This window comes from Schistocerca gregaria, chromosome 4, assembly GCF_023897955.1.
Source record: "Schistocerca gregaria isolate iqSchGreg1 chromosome 4, iqSchGreg1.2, whole genome shotgun sequence".
NCBI classification, from domain to species: Eukaryota; Metazoa; Arthropoda; class Insecta; order Orthoptera; family Acrididae; genus Schistocerca; species Schistocerca gregaria.
In genome coordinates, this window is record NC_064923.1 from 250,676,449 (window position 1) to 250,692,525 (window position 16,077).

The 16,077-nt window shown below is 42.9% G+C and overlaps 1 protein-coding gene across 1 annotated transcript in view; it reads left to right on the plus strand.

Annotated features, from left to right (window-relative positions):
• The first annotated feature begins 4,401 nt into the window (after window positions 1-4,401).
• The window catches only part of LOC126268058 (carboxypeptidase B-like), a 90,808-nt gene continuing 79,132 nt past the window's right edge, over window positions 4,402-16,077 (plus strand). Inside the window, exons 1-2 of the mRNA XM_049973492.1 lie at window positions 4,402-4,482; window positions 14,959-15,168. Of these exons, the coding sequence (XP_049829449.1) occupies window positions 4,406-4,482; window positions 14,959-15,168 (287 nt within the window). The 5' untranslated portion in view covers window positions 4,402-4,405. The remainder of the gene's footprint in view (window positions 4,483-14,958; window positions 15,169-16,077) is intronic.

A 16,077-nucleotide genomic window follows, 5' to 3' on the forward strand; every position in this document is an offset into this window, starting at 1 on the left:
ATAGAGCTAAGAAATAATAGATCTCATGAAGGCTTTGTAGATGTAGAGCACCTGTGCGTGCTCCAGCATTGTGCTCTTTTGGCAGAGATGCTACTGATCACCATCTATCCTACTTTACAGAACAGACAAGTCTACGAACGCCATGTTCTGTTAAGAGTCGTGAACATCCAACCATTCACTGTCATACCTCTTTTCGTAGGTGCCCAGGACAGGAGCAAGTGAACATCCAACCAACTTCGCCGTTTTAGTGATACTCGTTCACAGTCTCTTCGTATTAATAACCTGCCCTTTGTCAAAGGTGCTTATCTCAGTGGATCTTCCAATTTGCAGACCATATCTTCGCTGGGGTGATCCCCCGTCCGTCTCTGTTCCGCTCACTTACTATTGTCTCCGCGCCATGATCCCGCAACGCCAGCAGGCGGTATCCAACGTCGCGGTGGGAAGTGATCATAATGTTTTTTCTTATCAGTGTACAGCAGATATTCACCTGCGCTTGCATGTAGCCTATGATAGTAATCAAAGACACGCTAACAGCTGGGAACCACCTGCATCCCTTCATGCTTAATGTCTTTCCTGACGGCGATGTCATCTTTCAGCAGTGTAATTGTCCGTGTTTCTGAGACAGAACCGTGCCACAGTGGTTTGAGACGCATTACAGCGAAATCATGTTGATGTCTCGGTGACAAAATTAGCCTGATGTAAATCCTATGGGACCCATTTCGATCGCTATCGGGCGCCATCATTACGTACGCAAATCAGCGGACCACTATTTCGCGAATTACATGACCTGTGCGTGGACACCTAATGCTGCATACCTCCACAATGCGCAGAATGAGTGATGTATTTCGTTCCAAAGACTGACAAGTAAGCTATTAAGCAGGTGGTCATACTGTTTTAGCTCATCAGTTTATACTGCATATATGTATACATTAAACAGGGTCGGCAACATACTGCAGCCCTAAGTGCTTTCGATTTTTGGAATGTCTCATCAACTTTCTCCCTATTTTAAATGCTGCATACGATTGATGATATATTCTCCGAACTAGGGATATTTTTTGTGCTTCTACATCTATATACTCCATCGCTTCCCATTAGTACGTTAACGGATACAGAATCATACGCTTTTACCTAAATCCACTAATGTTAGGTGTACTTCCTGACCCTCAAAATACGTCTTCTCACTTATTTATCTAATGCTAAAAATAAGATCCACACAAGATCGTCCAACAGTAAAACCTGCCTGTTTCTCTCGCATATTTCCCTCTGCCTCATTCTCCAACATGGTTTTCAGTATAGCGCTAAAAGGTCTGCTGATAGATGCCGCAACACTAGTTCTCCTATAATTATTTGATTGCTTCTTGTGTCCTTTTTCACACACCACTCCCTTGGTATTTCCTCTTCCTCCACAATCTGACTGAATAGTTTACATATAAGTCTCACCATTTGAGGGGGTCCATATTTCCACAATTCCATTACAATTCCTCCCGGTCCACTTGCCTTTTTCACCATCTCTTTTGATTCTTCCTCTAGCATGTCTTCTGTTCTCTCTAATAAACTGCTTTTGTTGTAGATATGTATCACGTGGTGTATTGTTTTTTTTTCTACCAGGAGCTCTTTGAAGTGTTTTTTCTCGTGTGCAATAGATGCAAGTTGTATTGTGGGTGCAGGATTGCTAGCCATTTTCATATTCCTTATCATTTTCCATGCCTCTGTCGATCTCCTATATACAAGCGAATGCCCTACTTTCCCACACACTCTTTCTCATTTCTCTTCCATGCTTTTTTGTTATTCTTTAGTGGCACGTCATATTGAATAGGTTGACGTTTTTAGAGCAATGTCGATTTTTGTACTTTCCGGTCACTAATGGTTTGAGCTTCTCACCCGAATTGCAACACAATACCACCGCCAGTCTCTCCATGCCACATTTTCCTCCATGACATTTTTTGCCCTTGACATGTCATGTTTTTTGAGACATCATGCTATAAAAAACGCTGGAGTCGTCATATTAAATATATCTCTTAGGTGATACAAATGAGAGAGCTAGGACTAAAATTCCCGTGCCCACTCGTTAGGATCTTCCTCAATTATTCTATGTGCTTCGACAAACACGCTGAAAGTACAGATTTTATGTCTCTTCTATAAACGTCTTAGTCCGTCCTCAGAACACGTAAACACAGCATTTGTCTTTCTCTGGGCGATTCCACGACCCTTTTCTTGAAGCATGGAGCTGGACAAGGGAATCTGCAGCGAGCACATATGTGTTGGAACCATTCAGACAGCGAATCCTCCACTTCTTCACGTTCGTCTTCCTCATGTGTTAGTTATTGTTGCTGAATGATCAGCTTGTCAGACTTGCCTCTATTTTCTGTCTTTAACTTATTATAGGCGAGAGAGTAGATTTTGGGATCTAAAAGTGTTCTGCAACCTGTGTTTCAGTCTTTTCCCCTCTGTCTACCACATGTAGAACTTGGCGCCTTTGTTTTAGCGTTAGAGCGTTATGAGCTCGTTTCTACTTTGGCAGCAAATTGGGAGTGATGGAGCGAAAGGAAAAAAAAACACATTCACTGTTCAGAAATACAGACAGAGAGCTTTCGGTATTGTGTAGCGAGCTGAGTGTAGCGGTCTACTGACAGGGCTGGAAAAAAACAGTCTGTTAAAAAAAAACAGTCAGTTAAAACCGCTAGCGGTATTTCAGTTCTGAATAACCGGTATTTTTCCATATTTGGTTGGCCTCGGTTATAACAGAACCGAAATATCAATGAGCAATAGCAGCACTGCTAGAATTTATCGTTCCTAAATAAACCTTTTTAAAAAAATGAGTAACTCTTATTGGCAAAATTTCCATTGCTTTGAAATATCGCGTTATAACACAAAACGGAAAAAGCAATCAGTGCTGTTTTAATAAGAATGCCGACAGAAACGAGCATAAGAAGTGGCATAAGAAGTGGTACAGCGTTGATCAGACAGTGTTGTGGCGTGACAATTTAGATCTACATCTACATCTACATCTACATGACTACTCTGCAATTCACATTTAAGTGCTTGGCAGTGGGTTCATCGAACCACAATCATACTATCTCTCTACCATTCCACTCCAGTTTTCACTGTCGTCGACGGACATCAGTTGTATTACAGAATGGCGACATTCATAGTCTGGAAGTATTTTACGAAGTACTGTATCAATGAAGTACAATGCTCCATTTGATTTAAAAGATTAAAAACCATAGGAGCCACAACAAAGGAGAACACTTAGAACTTAACATTTGATTCATAGTTTACTATAGAAACAGAAAGCAGCTGATCAGCTGCCTGTGTTTAAATAATATGCCTTTATCTGCTTGCAGCCCTTGAAAACGGACAAATTAACATATACTTCAGCCTCAATTTTCACTCTTTAGCACTGACTCTTCGTAATGCTCAAATAGTACTATGTTTCTCGATTACGACATAATTTTTGGACAGAATTTCAAAACACTAGAATCAGTAGGACAATACTGGTGATTTTTTTGTAGTATTCATCCACTTATCACTTTTCGAAAAGAAAAGGGCGAAGGGTGGACGGATTAGGGTTTCTTTCATTTGCTGTTTAATTTAATATTTTGACTCTGTTTAATTTGAAACTGGGGGAGTCAAATTTTTCAATCTTTGTTCGATATCTACGTTCATCATAGAAAATAAGAGGAATAAAACGAAAATCAATTATTTCGGGAATCGGTTTTTTCAGCTGTCTTAACAATCAGGTGAAACTGGCATAGAAAAGAGCGACATAATCGAAAACTGGTTGTTTCAACGATAACTACCAATCCTGTCTGGTGACGAACCCTTCTCCCCCCCTCCCACACCCTTTCCCTCTTAGGCTTCGGATGCGACGCGTGAGCAGCTAGCAAGCGATTGGGCCATTGTTGCAAAACTACAGTACAGTACGTTACCGTGAAAAATTATGTGGAATGCATAATGGAGAACACCGTAGGTTCCAGCACTACATATATACATACTTATTCGGTCTGGACGAAGAATGAGATATGGCCCATGTATGTGGGTACCAAATTTTCGTTTGTAGCACGAATTATCCGAACTTCGGTTTACGTGGTAGATCTTTGAATGTAATTTGGCAGGGATCGAACAGCTAGTACGGCTTCATCGAGTTTTTGGTTTATCTGATTTCGAAATAATGAGTGTCTACTGTACTTCGCTTATAACGTCACGTGTCCGCCACGCTAACATAGCATTCGGTCTCACGCTCGGTAGCGCTCTTAATGGCTCATCAGTGCATAAGTGATGAGCGATCGATCTGTTGTTGAGTGCTTCTAAATATGGCATTAAATGAAGTGGATAATTAGAGGCTAGCAACGAGATAAGGCCGGGTATACATGGGGGGCGAGCAGCGGAGTCACCAGACGACAGGATGCGCGCCTCTGCACTGTGTCTGTCGCCGCTGCTGGCATTACTGGCGCCTGCGCTGGCCGCCGTCTCCTACAGGGGGTGAGTCTCGCTAATGTAACGCCAACTGACGTGGCGGTCCACCTAAAGCTCACATCCTCGCTATGGCTCTCGGCGATGTGACTTATGGGAGTTCCTGAAACGATTCAAATCGAAATAGGCTGACCGTCTTTGAATGCTTCCCGGGAGCTAGCAACTTTAGCGACCAGACGACACATAGTGCATCTTACGTCTAACTTGTCAGTACATCGATTAGTCAATTACGCACAACACTTCAATGATCATCACGTCCGTCAGTCATTTCTGGTTTACTGATTATAGACACCCTAAGTCCAGTGTCGTCTGCTAGTTAAAGCATGCAAAAATCAAGAACCAGGTAATACCTGTCGAAGTTATGTGATCTCTGTTTACTGAGATATTGCTATCAGCCGTCTGAGCGAGATTTTTGTAATACTCGAATAGGATACACATGTGCGTGCTCTTCAAAGATAAGAGTGTTGTGTGGAAGAGTTTCAGAGATTTTACGCCAACCGGTGTGACCGAGCGGTTCTAGGCGCTTCAGTCTGGAACCGCGCGACCGCTACGGTCGCAGGTTCGAATCCTGCCTCGGGCATGAATGTGTGTGATGGCCTTAGGTTGGTTAGGTTTAAGTAGTTCTAAGTTCTGGGGGATTGATGACCTCATATACTAAGTCCCATAGTGCTCAGAGCCATTTGAACAAGTCATTTCACAAATAAGAAACTACATATTACTGCAGAAACTTCATTCTAAATCCTTCTGTCTAAAATGCTTGAGATAACTGTATACTTGTTGTCACTTTTTTCTAACATTCTAACATTGAACCCTACCACTTCTCCTCAGTTCTCCTTCTTGTTATGTGATGAAAGAGAGTAAATCAGTGGTTCAAAAGAACTTCGTAACGACCAGATTCTTGTTTGATTATAAGAGGGTGATCTTTATCATAGTATGAAACACAGGTTTCGTCCCGAAATCCACCAAACACACTCAACTGAAGAGTTTCAGCTATTCACTTCGCTTTTTACTTCCTCTGTACTAGATGCGACCGGATATGTGTTCATCTACTAGGGAGCTAAGTCATCCGTACTATCGACAGTGGAACAAAGGAAATACAAGATAAGGCAACTTGGACAGCCCCCAAACACATATCCAGAACTATTAAATGTATGGAGCTGCGGTTTTGTATATTTTAACGGACAATATAGCGAATTTATAGCGGCTGAGTCATAACAAACACTTTTTCAGTGGTACAATATACTTCTTTAGTGGCACTGCAAAGAGCCTGCGATGAGATCTTGCGGACATTACATGTGTAGAACTTGATCAGATAGTGACACCGTGAACCACTGTCTCGCCGTAAGCAGGAGAGGTCCCAAAAAATCTGTGCTACAATACTGAACGTAAACAAATACATAATAAACCTATGGTGTTTCTTATTATGACTGTCATATCAAGTGCTCAAAATGCTGACCTCAGTCGTCGATTCGTGCTAAATGGGATTCCGGACTGTCATACTTACATATCAAAGCAGTGTATCACCGTATTTAACATCATACAGAGTTGTCGATGTGTCATTGTAGATCTTATAATTATTCCCACGGATAAAAGTCCAGAGGTGTTAAGAAGTGCGAACGTGTACGCCATTTTGTGTTTCCTGAACGACGGGCCAAACAATGTCAAAATTTTCTGTTGAGGTAGTCTGTAGTTATCTGTGCAGAATGATTGGGCCATCATCCATGCTCCACAAGGATTTCCTCATAGTGGGATAACTGAGGCAGCATGCCTGCTAGGACCTGAAAGTTATCTGTCGTTGTTTAGAGTCTCATCAATGAAACAAGGAACCAAAGATGCGATTCTTGGAAAATCACATCACACGTTGACGCATTAAGGTCATTGTTTATCCATTTCTCTCAGCCAGCAAGGATCTCCAGTTGACCTGTAGTGTATAATATCAGGATTAATTTGATTGTGGTTTGTAAATAATGCTCAATACGTAAGAAAAATCCTACATAGTATCGTTTCAACGCTTTGTAGTTGTAGACAACAATCAGAGAACTTCAACCAATTCTGAAGGTAATTACCCCGCAGCAGGGCATGGAGCGTAATGTGCAAAAAATGATATACATTAGAATGTAACATTCGCACGCACTTATTTGGCTGATCTCACTTGCACCCCAAGTTGCCACGTAGCAACATGAGGGCTGTGTGCTACCGTTGCTAAAACGTAAGGTGTATTTCTCTCATCTGCTACTGTATTTATTCGTTGGCATATTATACCATTCGAACTTCGAGTTTCTTGAAATATTTTGACAACGTTTGTAAAGACAGATGGTGAGTGTTTGGCATGGCCAGGATACCTCTCAGTTGCATCCGCACTGCTGCTCCAACAGTTTGGTGACATCGAACTGTCGTATATGTTGCGTGGGTCTGAACAGCAGCACAAGCAAATTACCTGGCCAGACTAGAGGGCTTCAAGTTCACTGTGTCTCAAACAACTAGGGAGAAGTATCAAGTTGCAACGATTATCGTACTTGTGCTAGAGCGGAGTTACATTAATTTAATTGAGTACAGGTAGAATGGAATACTAGTTATACTGTTGTAATCAATGCTCGCAAATCATCTTAGATACGTGAAAGTTGATCCAGCCTTTGGGCCATTAGTTGTAATACCAAGAAAAGTCTTAGAAAACTGCTTTCTATCAATAGTAATGAACTTTGCGAGACATGTTATTACTTCCCAATATCAAAAGTTGCAATAGGCCAAGTCATTGTGAGAATAGACCCTAAAAACTAACAACTGTTACAGAATACCTATGAAAGGTGTGTTCGGTAACACTATTAATTGCCGCCTAAGTCCTGATAACAGGTTCCTAGGAGATGATGACTCTGGTCCCTGTCGTTTGATTGCAGACCACTTGCTATCGATGCAGCATTTTTATACGAAAATATCAAATGAATCAGTTGAGTTCATAATCATTTTCTAAAGTCAATTCTTGTCGTTGCGGCAGATCACTTCTTTCGTCTACATTTCCTTGCTTAGTAGTTTTAGTATCTCATGATCTGTACTAATTCTATGATACTCATTCATTAGAACAATCATTACTCAAAACATATTTAAATATTACGGAACTGAATAGAGTACCCACTGACGATAGCTCAAGGGCGCTGAAAAATGTTTAGCTGTATACAGAAAATAGCTGTATGTATATGAGATGGACCTGAAATCCAGTAACTTGAGAAGCTACGTCAGCAACATGATGGCCATTTTGAAAGTCGCGTTCTTGAATCACTAATGGTTCAAATAGCTCTAAGCACTATGGGACTTAACATCTGAGGTCATCAGTTCCCCTACATCTACATCTACATCTACATGATTACTCTGCAATTCACATTTAAGTGCTTGGCAGAGGGTTCATCGAACCACAATCATACTATCTCCCTACCATAGCACTCCCAAACAGCGCGCGGGAAAAAGAACACCTAAACCTTTCTGTTCTAGCTCTGATTTCTCTTATTTGATTTTGATGATCATTCCTACCTATGTAGGTTGGGCTCAACAAAATATTTTCGCATTCGGAAGAGAAAGTTGGTGACTGAAATTTCGTAAAAAGATCTCGCCGCGACGAAAAACGTCATTGCTTTAATGACTTCCATCCCAATTCGTGTATCATATCTGCCATACTCTCTCCCCTATTACGTGATAATACAAATCGAGCTGCCCTTTTTTGCACCCTTTCGATGTCCTCCGTCAACCCCACCTGGTAAGGATCCCACACCGCGCAGCAATGTTCTAACAGAGAACGAACGAGTGTAGTGTAAGCTGTCTCTTTAGTGGACTTGTTGCATCTTCTAAGTGTCCTGCCAATGAAACCCAACCTTTGGCTCGCCTTCCCCACAATGTTATCTATGTGGTCTTTCCAACTGAAGTTGTTCGTAATTTATACACCCAGGTATTTAGTTGAATTGACAGCCTTGAGAATTGTCCTATTTATCGAACTCCAACGGACTTCTTTTGGAACTCATGTGGATCATCTCACACTTTTCGTTATTTAGCGTCAACTGCCTCCTGACACACCATACAGCAATCTTTTCTTTGCAATTGATACTGGTCTTCGGATGACCTTACTAGACGGTAAATTACAGCATCATCTGCGAACAATCTAAGAGAACTGCTCAGATTGTCACTCAGGTCATTTATATAGATCAGGAACAGCAGAGGTCCCAGGACGCTTCACTGGGGAACAACTGATATCACTTCAGTTTTACTCGATGACTTGCCGTCTGTTACTACGAACTGCGACCTTCCTGACAGGAATTCACGAATCCAGTTGCACAACTGAGACGATACCCCATAGGCTCGCAGCTTGATTAGAAATCGCTTGTGAGGAACGGTGTCAAAAGCTTTCCGGAAATCTAGAAATACGGAACCAACTTGAGATCCCCTGTCGATAGCGGTCATTACTTCATGCGAATAAAGGGCTAGCTGCGTTGCACAAGAACAATGTTTTCTGAAACCGTCCTGATTACGCATCAATAGATCGTTCCCTTGGAGATGATTCATAATGTTTGAATACAGTTTATGCTCCAAAACCCCTAGACTTATAACTACTTAAACCTAACTACCCTATGGACATCACACACATCCATGCTCGAGGCAGGACTCGAACCTGCGACCGTAGCAGGTGCGCGGTTCCGGACTGAAGCGCCTAGAACCGCTCGGTCACAGCGGCCGGCTCTTGGATCAAACTCGTAATTTTCAGATAAAGGGGGTCAAGTCACATATCACGCAGAGAACTACACGAGAAAAACAATGGTGTCTTTTTTAAAATATCTTTATTCATTCTAAAGTTACAATTTTATAGAACAAGGAAAACGCTGATGATAGAGCGACCGCAGGATGTGCTCGGTGTGTTGTTAGGCGTATTGTAATGTTGTTGTTACCCGCCTCGCCCATTCCGTAACTAACACATGCACCAAAATGTGAAAATCAGCAATCTATCCCCCGACACGTGCAAGATTTGTGATCATCGCATACTCACTTGAACTCACATGTCCCCACAGGTAGTAAACTATAGGTTTTAAGTCTGTGGAACATGGAGGTCACTCCACCAGACGTCTGTGGTCTATCCATCTGCAGATACGTCCAGACAGCTATCCCCAATGAGGCGCTGCACTCCATCCGTGATTATCAGTCGATTACAAGGGTCACCCAGAAAGTGATATACCTCATCTTTTTTCTCTGCCAACAACAATGGTATGAATGCGAAACTTTAAGTATGCATTATTTGAAGTTTCCGGAGTGCGCGTATGTGAACATTTTGAGCAAACTCAAGAAGAGCTTACAACAACTTGAGCGTCGTTAACAGACCAGATGATAACGCTAGGCTTGACACAAATTTGAGGACTTCGGAACACATCATTAGACACGGTTGGACAGTCTTCCCCTATCCACCCGTAAGTAGCCCTCACCGAACTCCCTAAGAGTTCAACATGTTTGAGCCATTAAAGGATGGTATTCGTGGAAGACATTTTGAGGATGACGAGGGGATAATGCGCGCAGTGAAGAAATGGCTTCATGACGAGAAGGTGGAATGGTACCGACAGGGCAAACACGCCCTTGTGTTTCGTTGGAGGAAGACCGTCGAACATGTTCTTAGCTGTTTTAGAGGAATCGACGTAGTTTACCAGTTCTTCTATGTGAAACCACTTTTATGTGATGGTAGGTAAATTACGTGCGTTGAAAAATCTTCTACACCAAAATGTAGTTTGAGCATTGTTATTAATATTATGATTATTATTATTAATCATATGGTAATTACGTATCAGTTTAGAAATAGAACTGCAATACACAGTTCCGCCATTGATGGGCTTTTATCCCTGTGTAAGTGCATTGTAGACATAGTAATTTTCTTTTGTATAAGAACTGGTAGAGGTGGGTGTTCGCTTTAAGGCCTGGAGATCTATGACTTTAAGGTGACAGTTGTGTGCTATGAAATTATCTAGAAATGTGGACTGTGGAAGTTCACTAATTATTGATCTCATGTGTTACGCATATTTTATTCGAAAGATTTGATACGCTATATCACACGCGTATTGATTTTCAGTCATCACTTGTTAACTAGGATCTCCCTGCTTCGCCGAATTCCTCTGAGACTCCACTTGGCGTTCGTAACTGTTTTTGTGGTGTGTTACCTGATCTGCGGGTTTCCTGCACTCCCTGTTTTCGTGCGACGTTTTCCACTCCATAGAATACTTAACTATTAAATGCTTGTGTGTGCCACTGCTATAGGTTTCCTCCTTCATGTGCTATTGCTATATGGCACTGGAATATTCCTGTGTAACGTTTCAGTCTCCTTGGTTATGTGTTAGACAGTCACGTTTACACTTCATGTTTCAGTTTGTCTACTGTGTCTGACTTTCTCTTATGTCTTGCTGTGGCGCTTGCCTTGTTAAGAGAGGCGTGCTTTTAGAATGCCACCCTATAAATCCTTAGACAAGGCAGCCATAAAATCGTCATACAACGACATTCCTTCCTCAATACTTGCCTAAACTCACTACTTTTTCAAGACAAGAACAATCACAGCATTTTCTACAGAGTTTGTCCCTTAGAACTGCTTGTAGTGCGAGCAAATATCAGGATCTGTTACGCTGTGGGCTCCACATAAGGCCCATGGCAATATTGCACTGTGACGTTGCCTGAAATGACATTGAATCCAATTCATTTAAAATTTTATGAGAAGACCTTTAACGCATGGTAACTGATGGTAATACATTAAGGACGGTTTTCTTAAATGAAGCATAACGAACTGTGGAGGTAGAAGAGAGTTGGCGATAAAATTGAACTATGAATATTGAATGGCAGGTAACAAGTTTTATGATTGGCATAGTATCATTAAAACTGCCCACTGACACGAAAAGGACGGAAAGTGTGCTCCCAGAAACTACAGAAAAGACGAATCTGAAATATTAAAAGTGGCTGTACTCTATTACTCACAGTTGACATGTTGGATCATCTGTCGGATCGTTTGTCAGCGGACACGCAGTATCGACGTTTCGACCGGCGAGAGTATCATCTGTACGAGAAGCCTGTAGACCTCAGTAAAGTGGCGTCTCTTACTGTTACCACTATTACTACTACTGCCACTACCAGAAGGGGGAGTGTTGTTGTTGTTGTGGTCTTCCGTCCAGAGACTGGTTTGATGCAGCTCTCCATGCTACTCTATCCTGTGCAAGCTTCTTCATCTCCCAGTACTTACTGCAACCTACATCCTTCTGAATCTGTTTAGTGTATTCATCTCTTGGGCTCCCTCTACGATTTTTACCTTCCACGCTGCTCTCTAGTGCTAAATTTGTGATCCCTTGATGCCTCAGAACACGTACTACCAACCGGTCCCTTCTTCTTGTCAAGTTGTGCCACAAACTCCTCTTCTCCCCAATTATATTCAATACCACCCCATTAGTTATAGGAAGTATCATTTGCAAAGTAAGCATTCAGGATTCTACATGGAATAATTAATGTACATTTGACTTTCATCCTTTACCAATCACTCCGAGATGTACTGGGCCCACATTTAATCTCCTTGTTCTACTGAAAATATAAATTAATAGTGTATTCGTCAATTTAACTACATATTGTGCTGCACTGCTCACTTTCCCTTCCTGTAATCTGTTTCCAACCATGTAAATATAGTTGTTGTTGGTTTACGATCAGCTATTTGGCGTCCAGAAGTCATTGAAATGGCTGATAGGACAAGAGGGTCAAATGATAATTAGTGTTCAACGTGAGGTCATAAAGCACACCAACGTAATCGATGCCCAAAGAAGTAAACACTACCCTGATGCGGGATGTGTTAAGTTTTCAGGTGTCGCTGCATCAACTCTGTACAGTATGATTCCAAAGATGTGTGTTTATGTACTGTGGAGTGGTTCGATGTAATGTGTCACTGATTCATGGTTTGTTGAGAGGCCGAGATAGACATTGATATGAACGGAAAATGGTAGCCAGTTGGACCATAGTAATACCACGGAAAGCTTGCAGTTTGATGATGGTATAGCCGTTGTGTAAGGGGACATAGAGACTGATCGAAGTCCGGCGACTGTCGGCTTAGGTGGTGGCTGAAGGAAAACGGTTAATGAATGGAGTTGGATGTATGAGGTCCGCAACCCAAAGTGTGGCTCTGCCAGAATGCAGTTGCCACATATCTCCTTGCTTTTAGTTACAGCATCCATCCCAATCCTCGAGCGGTTCTAGGCGCTTCAGTCCGGCTCCTACGGTCGCAGGCTCGAATCCTGCCTCAGGAATGGAGGTGTGTCCTTAGGTCAGTTAGGTTTAAGTAGTTCTAAGTCTAGCGGGCTGATGACTTCAGATGTAAAGTCTCATAGTGCTTGTAGCCATTTGAATCATTCCAATCTCTTCTGGCGGAAACAGACAACACATAAATTGAACGGTAGCTGGCCGGTGGCTTTTAGACTAGTCTGAAGAGTCGCACCTGTGCTTTTGGTAAGACGCAATCCATCGAGTGCATCGACAGCTCAGTGAGACACTTCACCTGTCGCATGTATGTGTAAGTGGTGTAGTTCAGACCGGAGGTGGTCCTGTGAGCTTTTGGGGTGTTTTTCGTGTCATGGTTTTGGGCCTATGGATCCAGCATTCTCGGTGACCAGATTGTTGCTCCTTTTTCTACATCTTAGTGAAGAGTACTCTGTGGACTTTCCTATCTTCGAAGACTACAACATGAGTGGTCGCAGAGTTGCACGGATTCATTCCTAGTTCGAGTGTGACTCAGGCAATCTATCACACCTTGAAGTGCCCGCTAAACCGTGTGGTCTTAATATGGGACCAGTTCGACTAGCAGATGAAATGTAGCAACTAATATCATAGCAATTTAGTGGCTCTGCTGGTTCTAGTAATGAATGTGTGGCTTCATTTAGATGTGGCATACCTGAAAATAGCTTGTGAAGGCTCTTTCTCAAAGAATTAATGCCATTTTCAGGGCTAGAGACGGTATCATGTCGTAATAGCATGTTGTCTCCTCGGGGCTACTAGTACACTACTGGCAATTAAAATTGCTACATTACGAAGATGACGTGCTAGAGACGCGGAATTTAACCGACAGGAAGAAGATGCTGTTATATGGAAATGATTAGCTTTTCAAAGCATTCACACAAGGTTGGCGCCGGTGGCGACACCTACAACGTGCTGACATGAGGAAAGTTTACAACCGATTTCCTGTACACAAACAGCAGTTGACAGGCGTTTCCTGGTGAAACGTTGTTGTGATGCTTCGTGCAAGGAGGAGAAATGCGTACCATCACGTTTCCGACTTTGATAAAGGTCGGATTGTAGCCTATCGCGATTGCGGTTTAACGTATCGCGAAATTGCTGCTCGTGTTGGTCGAGATCCAATGACTGTTAGCAGAATATGGAATTGGTGGGTTCAGGAGGGTGATACGGAACGCCGTATCACCTCGTATCACTAGCAGTCGAGATGACAAGTATCTTATCCGCACGCCTGTAACGGATCGTGTAGCCACGTCTCGATCCCTGAGTCAACAGATGGGGACGTTTGCAAGACAACAACCATCTGCGCGAGCAGTTCGACGACGTTTGCAGCAGCATGGACTATCAGCTCTGAGATCATGACTGCGGTTACCCTTGACGCTGCATCACAGAGAGGAGCTCCTGCGATGGCGTACTCAACGACGAACTTGGGCGCACGAATGGCAAAACGTCATTTTTTCGGATGAATCCAAGTTATGTTTACAGCATCATGGTCGCCATACTGGCATATCACCCGGCATGATGGTATGGGGTGCCATTGACTACACGTGTCGGTCACCTCTTGTTCGCATTGACAGCACATTGAACAGTGGACGTTACATTTCAGATGTGTTACGACCCTTGGCTGTGCCCTTCATTCGATCCCTGCGAAACCCGACATTTCAGCAGGATAATGCACGATCGCATGTTGCAGGTCCTGTACGGGCCTTTCTGGATACAGAAAATGTTTGACTGCTGCCCTGGCCAGCACATTCTTCAGATCTCTCACCAACAGAAAACGTGTGGTTAATGGTGGCCGAGCAACTGCCTCGTCACAATACGCCAGTCACTACTCTTGATGAAGTATGGTATCGTGTTGAAGCTGTATGGGCAGCTGTACCTGTACACGCCATCCAAGCTCTGGTTGCCTCAATGCCCGGCGTACCAAGGCCGTTATTACGGTGGTTGTTCTGGGTACTGATTTCTCAGGATCTATGCACCCAAACTGCGTGAAATGTAATCACATTTCAGTTCTAGTATAATATATTTGTCCAATGAATACCCGTTTATCATGTGCATTTCTTCTCGGTGTAGCAATTTTAATGGCCAGTAGTGTATTTTGTGTGCTGTGTTTGTTTTGTGTTCTGTAGTTGCTCCAAAATTGTGTTCAGGAACATGTCCGCATTTCTTCATTGTGCTTATCGTTTGGGCGTTGTTCTAATGGCTGTGTTCTTCGTACAGACACGAAGTGTACCGACTGGTGCCCACGGAGGAGCAGCTGCCTGTGCTGGCAGAGTGGCGCCAGCGTCCTGGCTTTGACTTCTGGTCGCAGGCGCACCTCGCCGGCCACCCTGTGGACGTGAGGGTCCCTCCACACTTGCAGCGAGAATTCCGGGCAAACCTAGACAGCCACGGAGTGGAGAACCAGCTGCTGATCGACGACCTCGAACAGTGAGTTTTCCTTTCTCTCACACGCGCTCTCATTCGACAGCAGGACACTGTTCACAAATACACCTCCTGAAAAAAAAGAAGTGAAGCACCAGAAGGAAAGGAGGAAATGAAAATTCGCTACTGAAGAGGACATGTAATGTTATTTCAGTAGTTTCAACATGGAATAAGATTTTCAAAGAACTTGGCAGGAAGGGCCCACTTATCAGTATAACATTGCGCCCCTTTCCGTCATGATGCGTGCAGTCATTCGGTTGGGATGGGTGCTATAAAGTCGTGGCTTACAAGGTGCTTGTTCGACAGATTCCTGAGAACTGTTCATCTATATGAGAACCTTACCAGGTAAGAGTGATAGAAGAGACAGAATATCTAAAGAACAGAGGCGGATTTCGTCACATGATAGTTTAATGGGCGCGAGAGCGTTACAGAAATGTTCAACGAACTGTAGCGGCAGACTCTAGAAGAGAGACGTTGGGCATCACGGAGAGGATTTCTTCTGAAATTTCAAGAGAGTGGTTTTTGGCAAGAGTCGGACAACATATTATTTCGTTCCACATGCATCTCGCGAAATGACCGCAATGAAAAATTCGAGTTAATACAGAGGCTTACCGGCAATCATTCTTCCCACGCGCCATTCGCAAGTGGATCAGAGAAGGCGAATCCGTTTGTGCTACCAGAAGTACCCTTCACGACACACCGTCAGGTGGCTTCCGGAGTATTGATGTAGATGTAGATCCTCTTGTGAGCAGAGCTGGTTTAAGACCGAAATGATACAAGCAGTGATTGCCACAATTTCTGCATTTATACGGTGTCTGCACACTACTTTACAATGTTCTTCTGTATGTATGTCTGGAGGACATAGTAATGTAAAATACAGACAGTGTATGAATATATGCATTGTGTAAATACTTT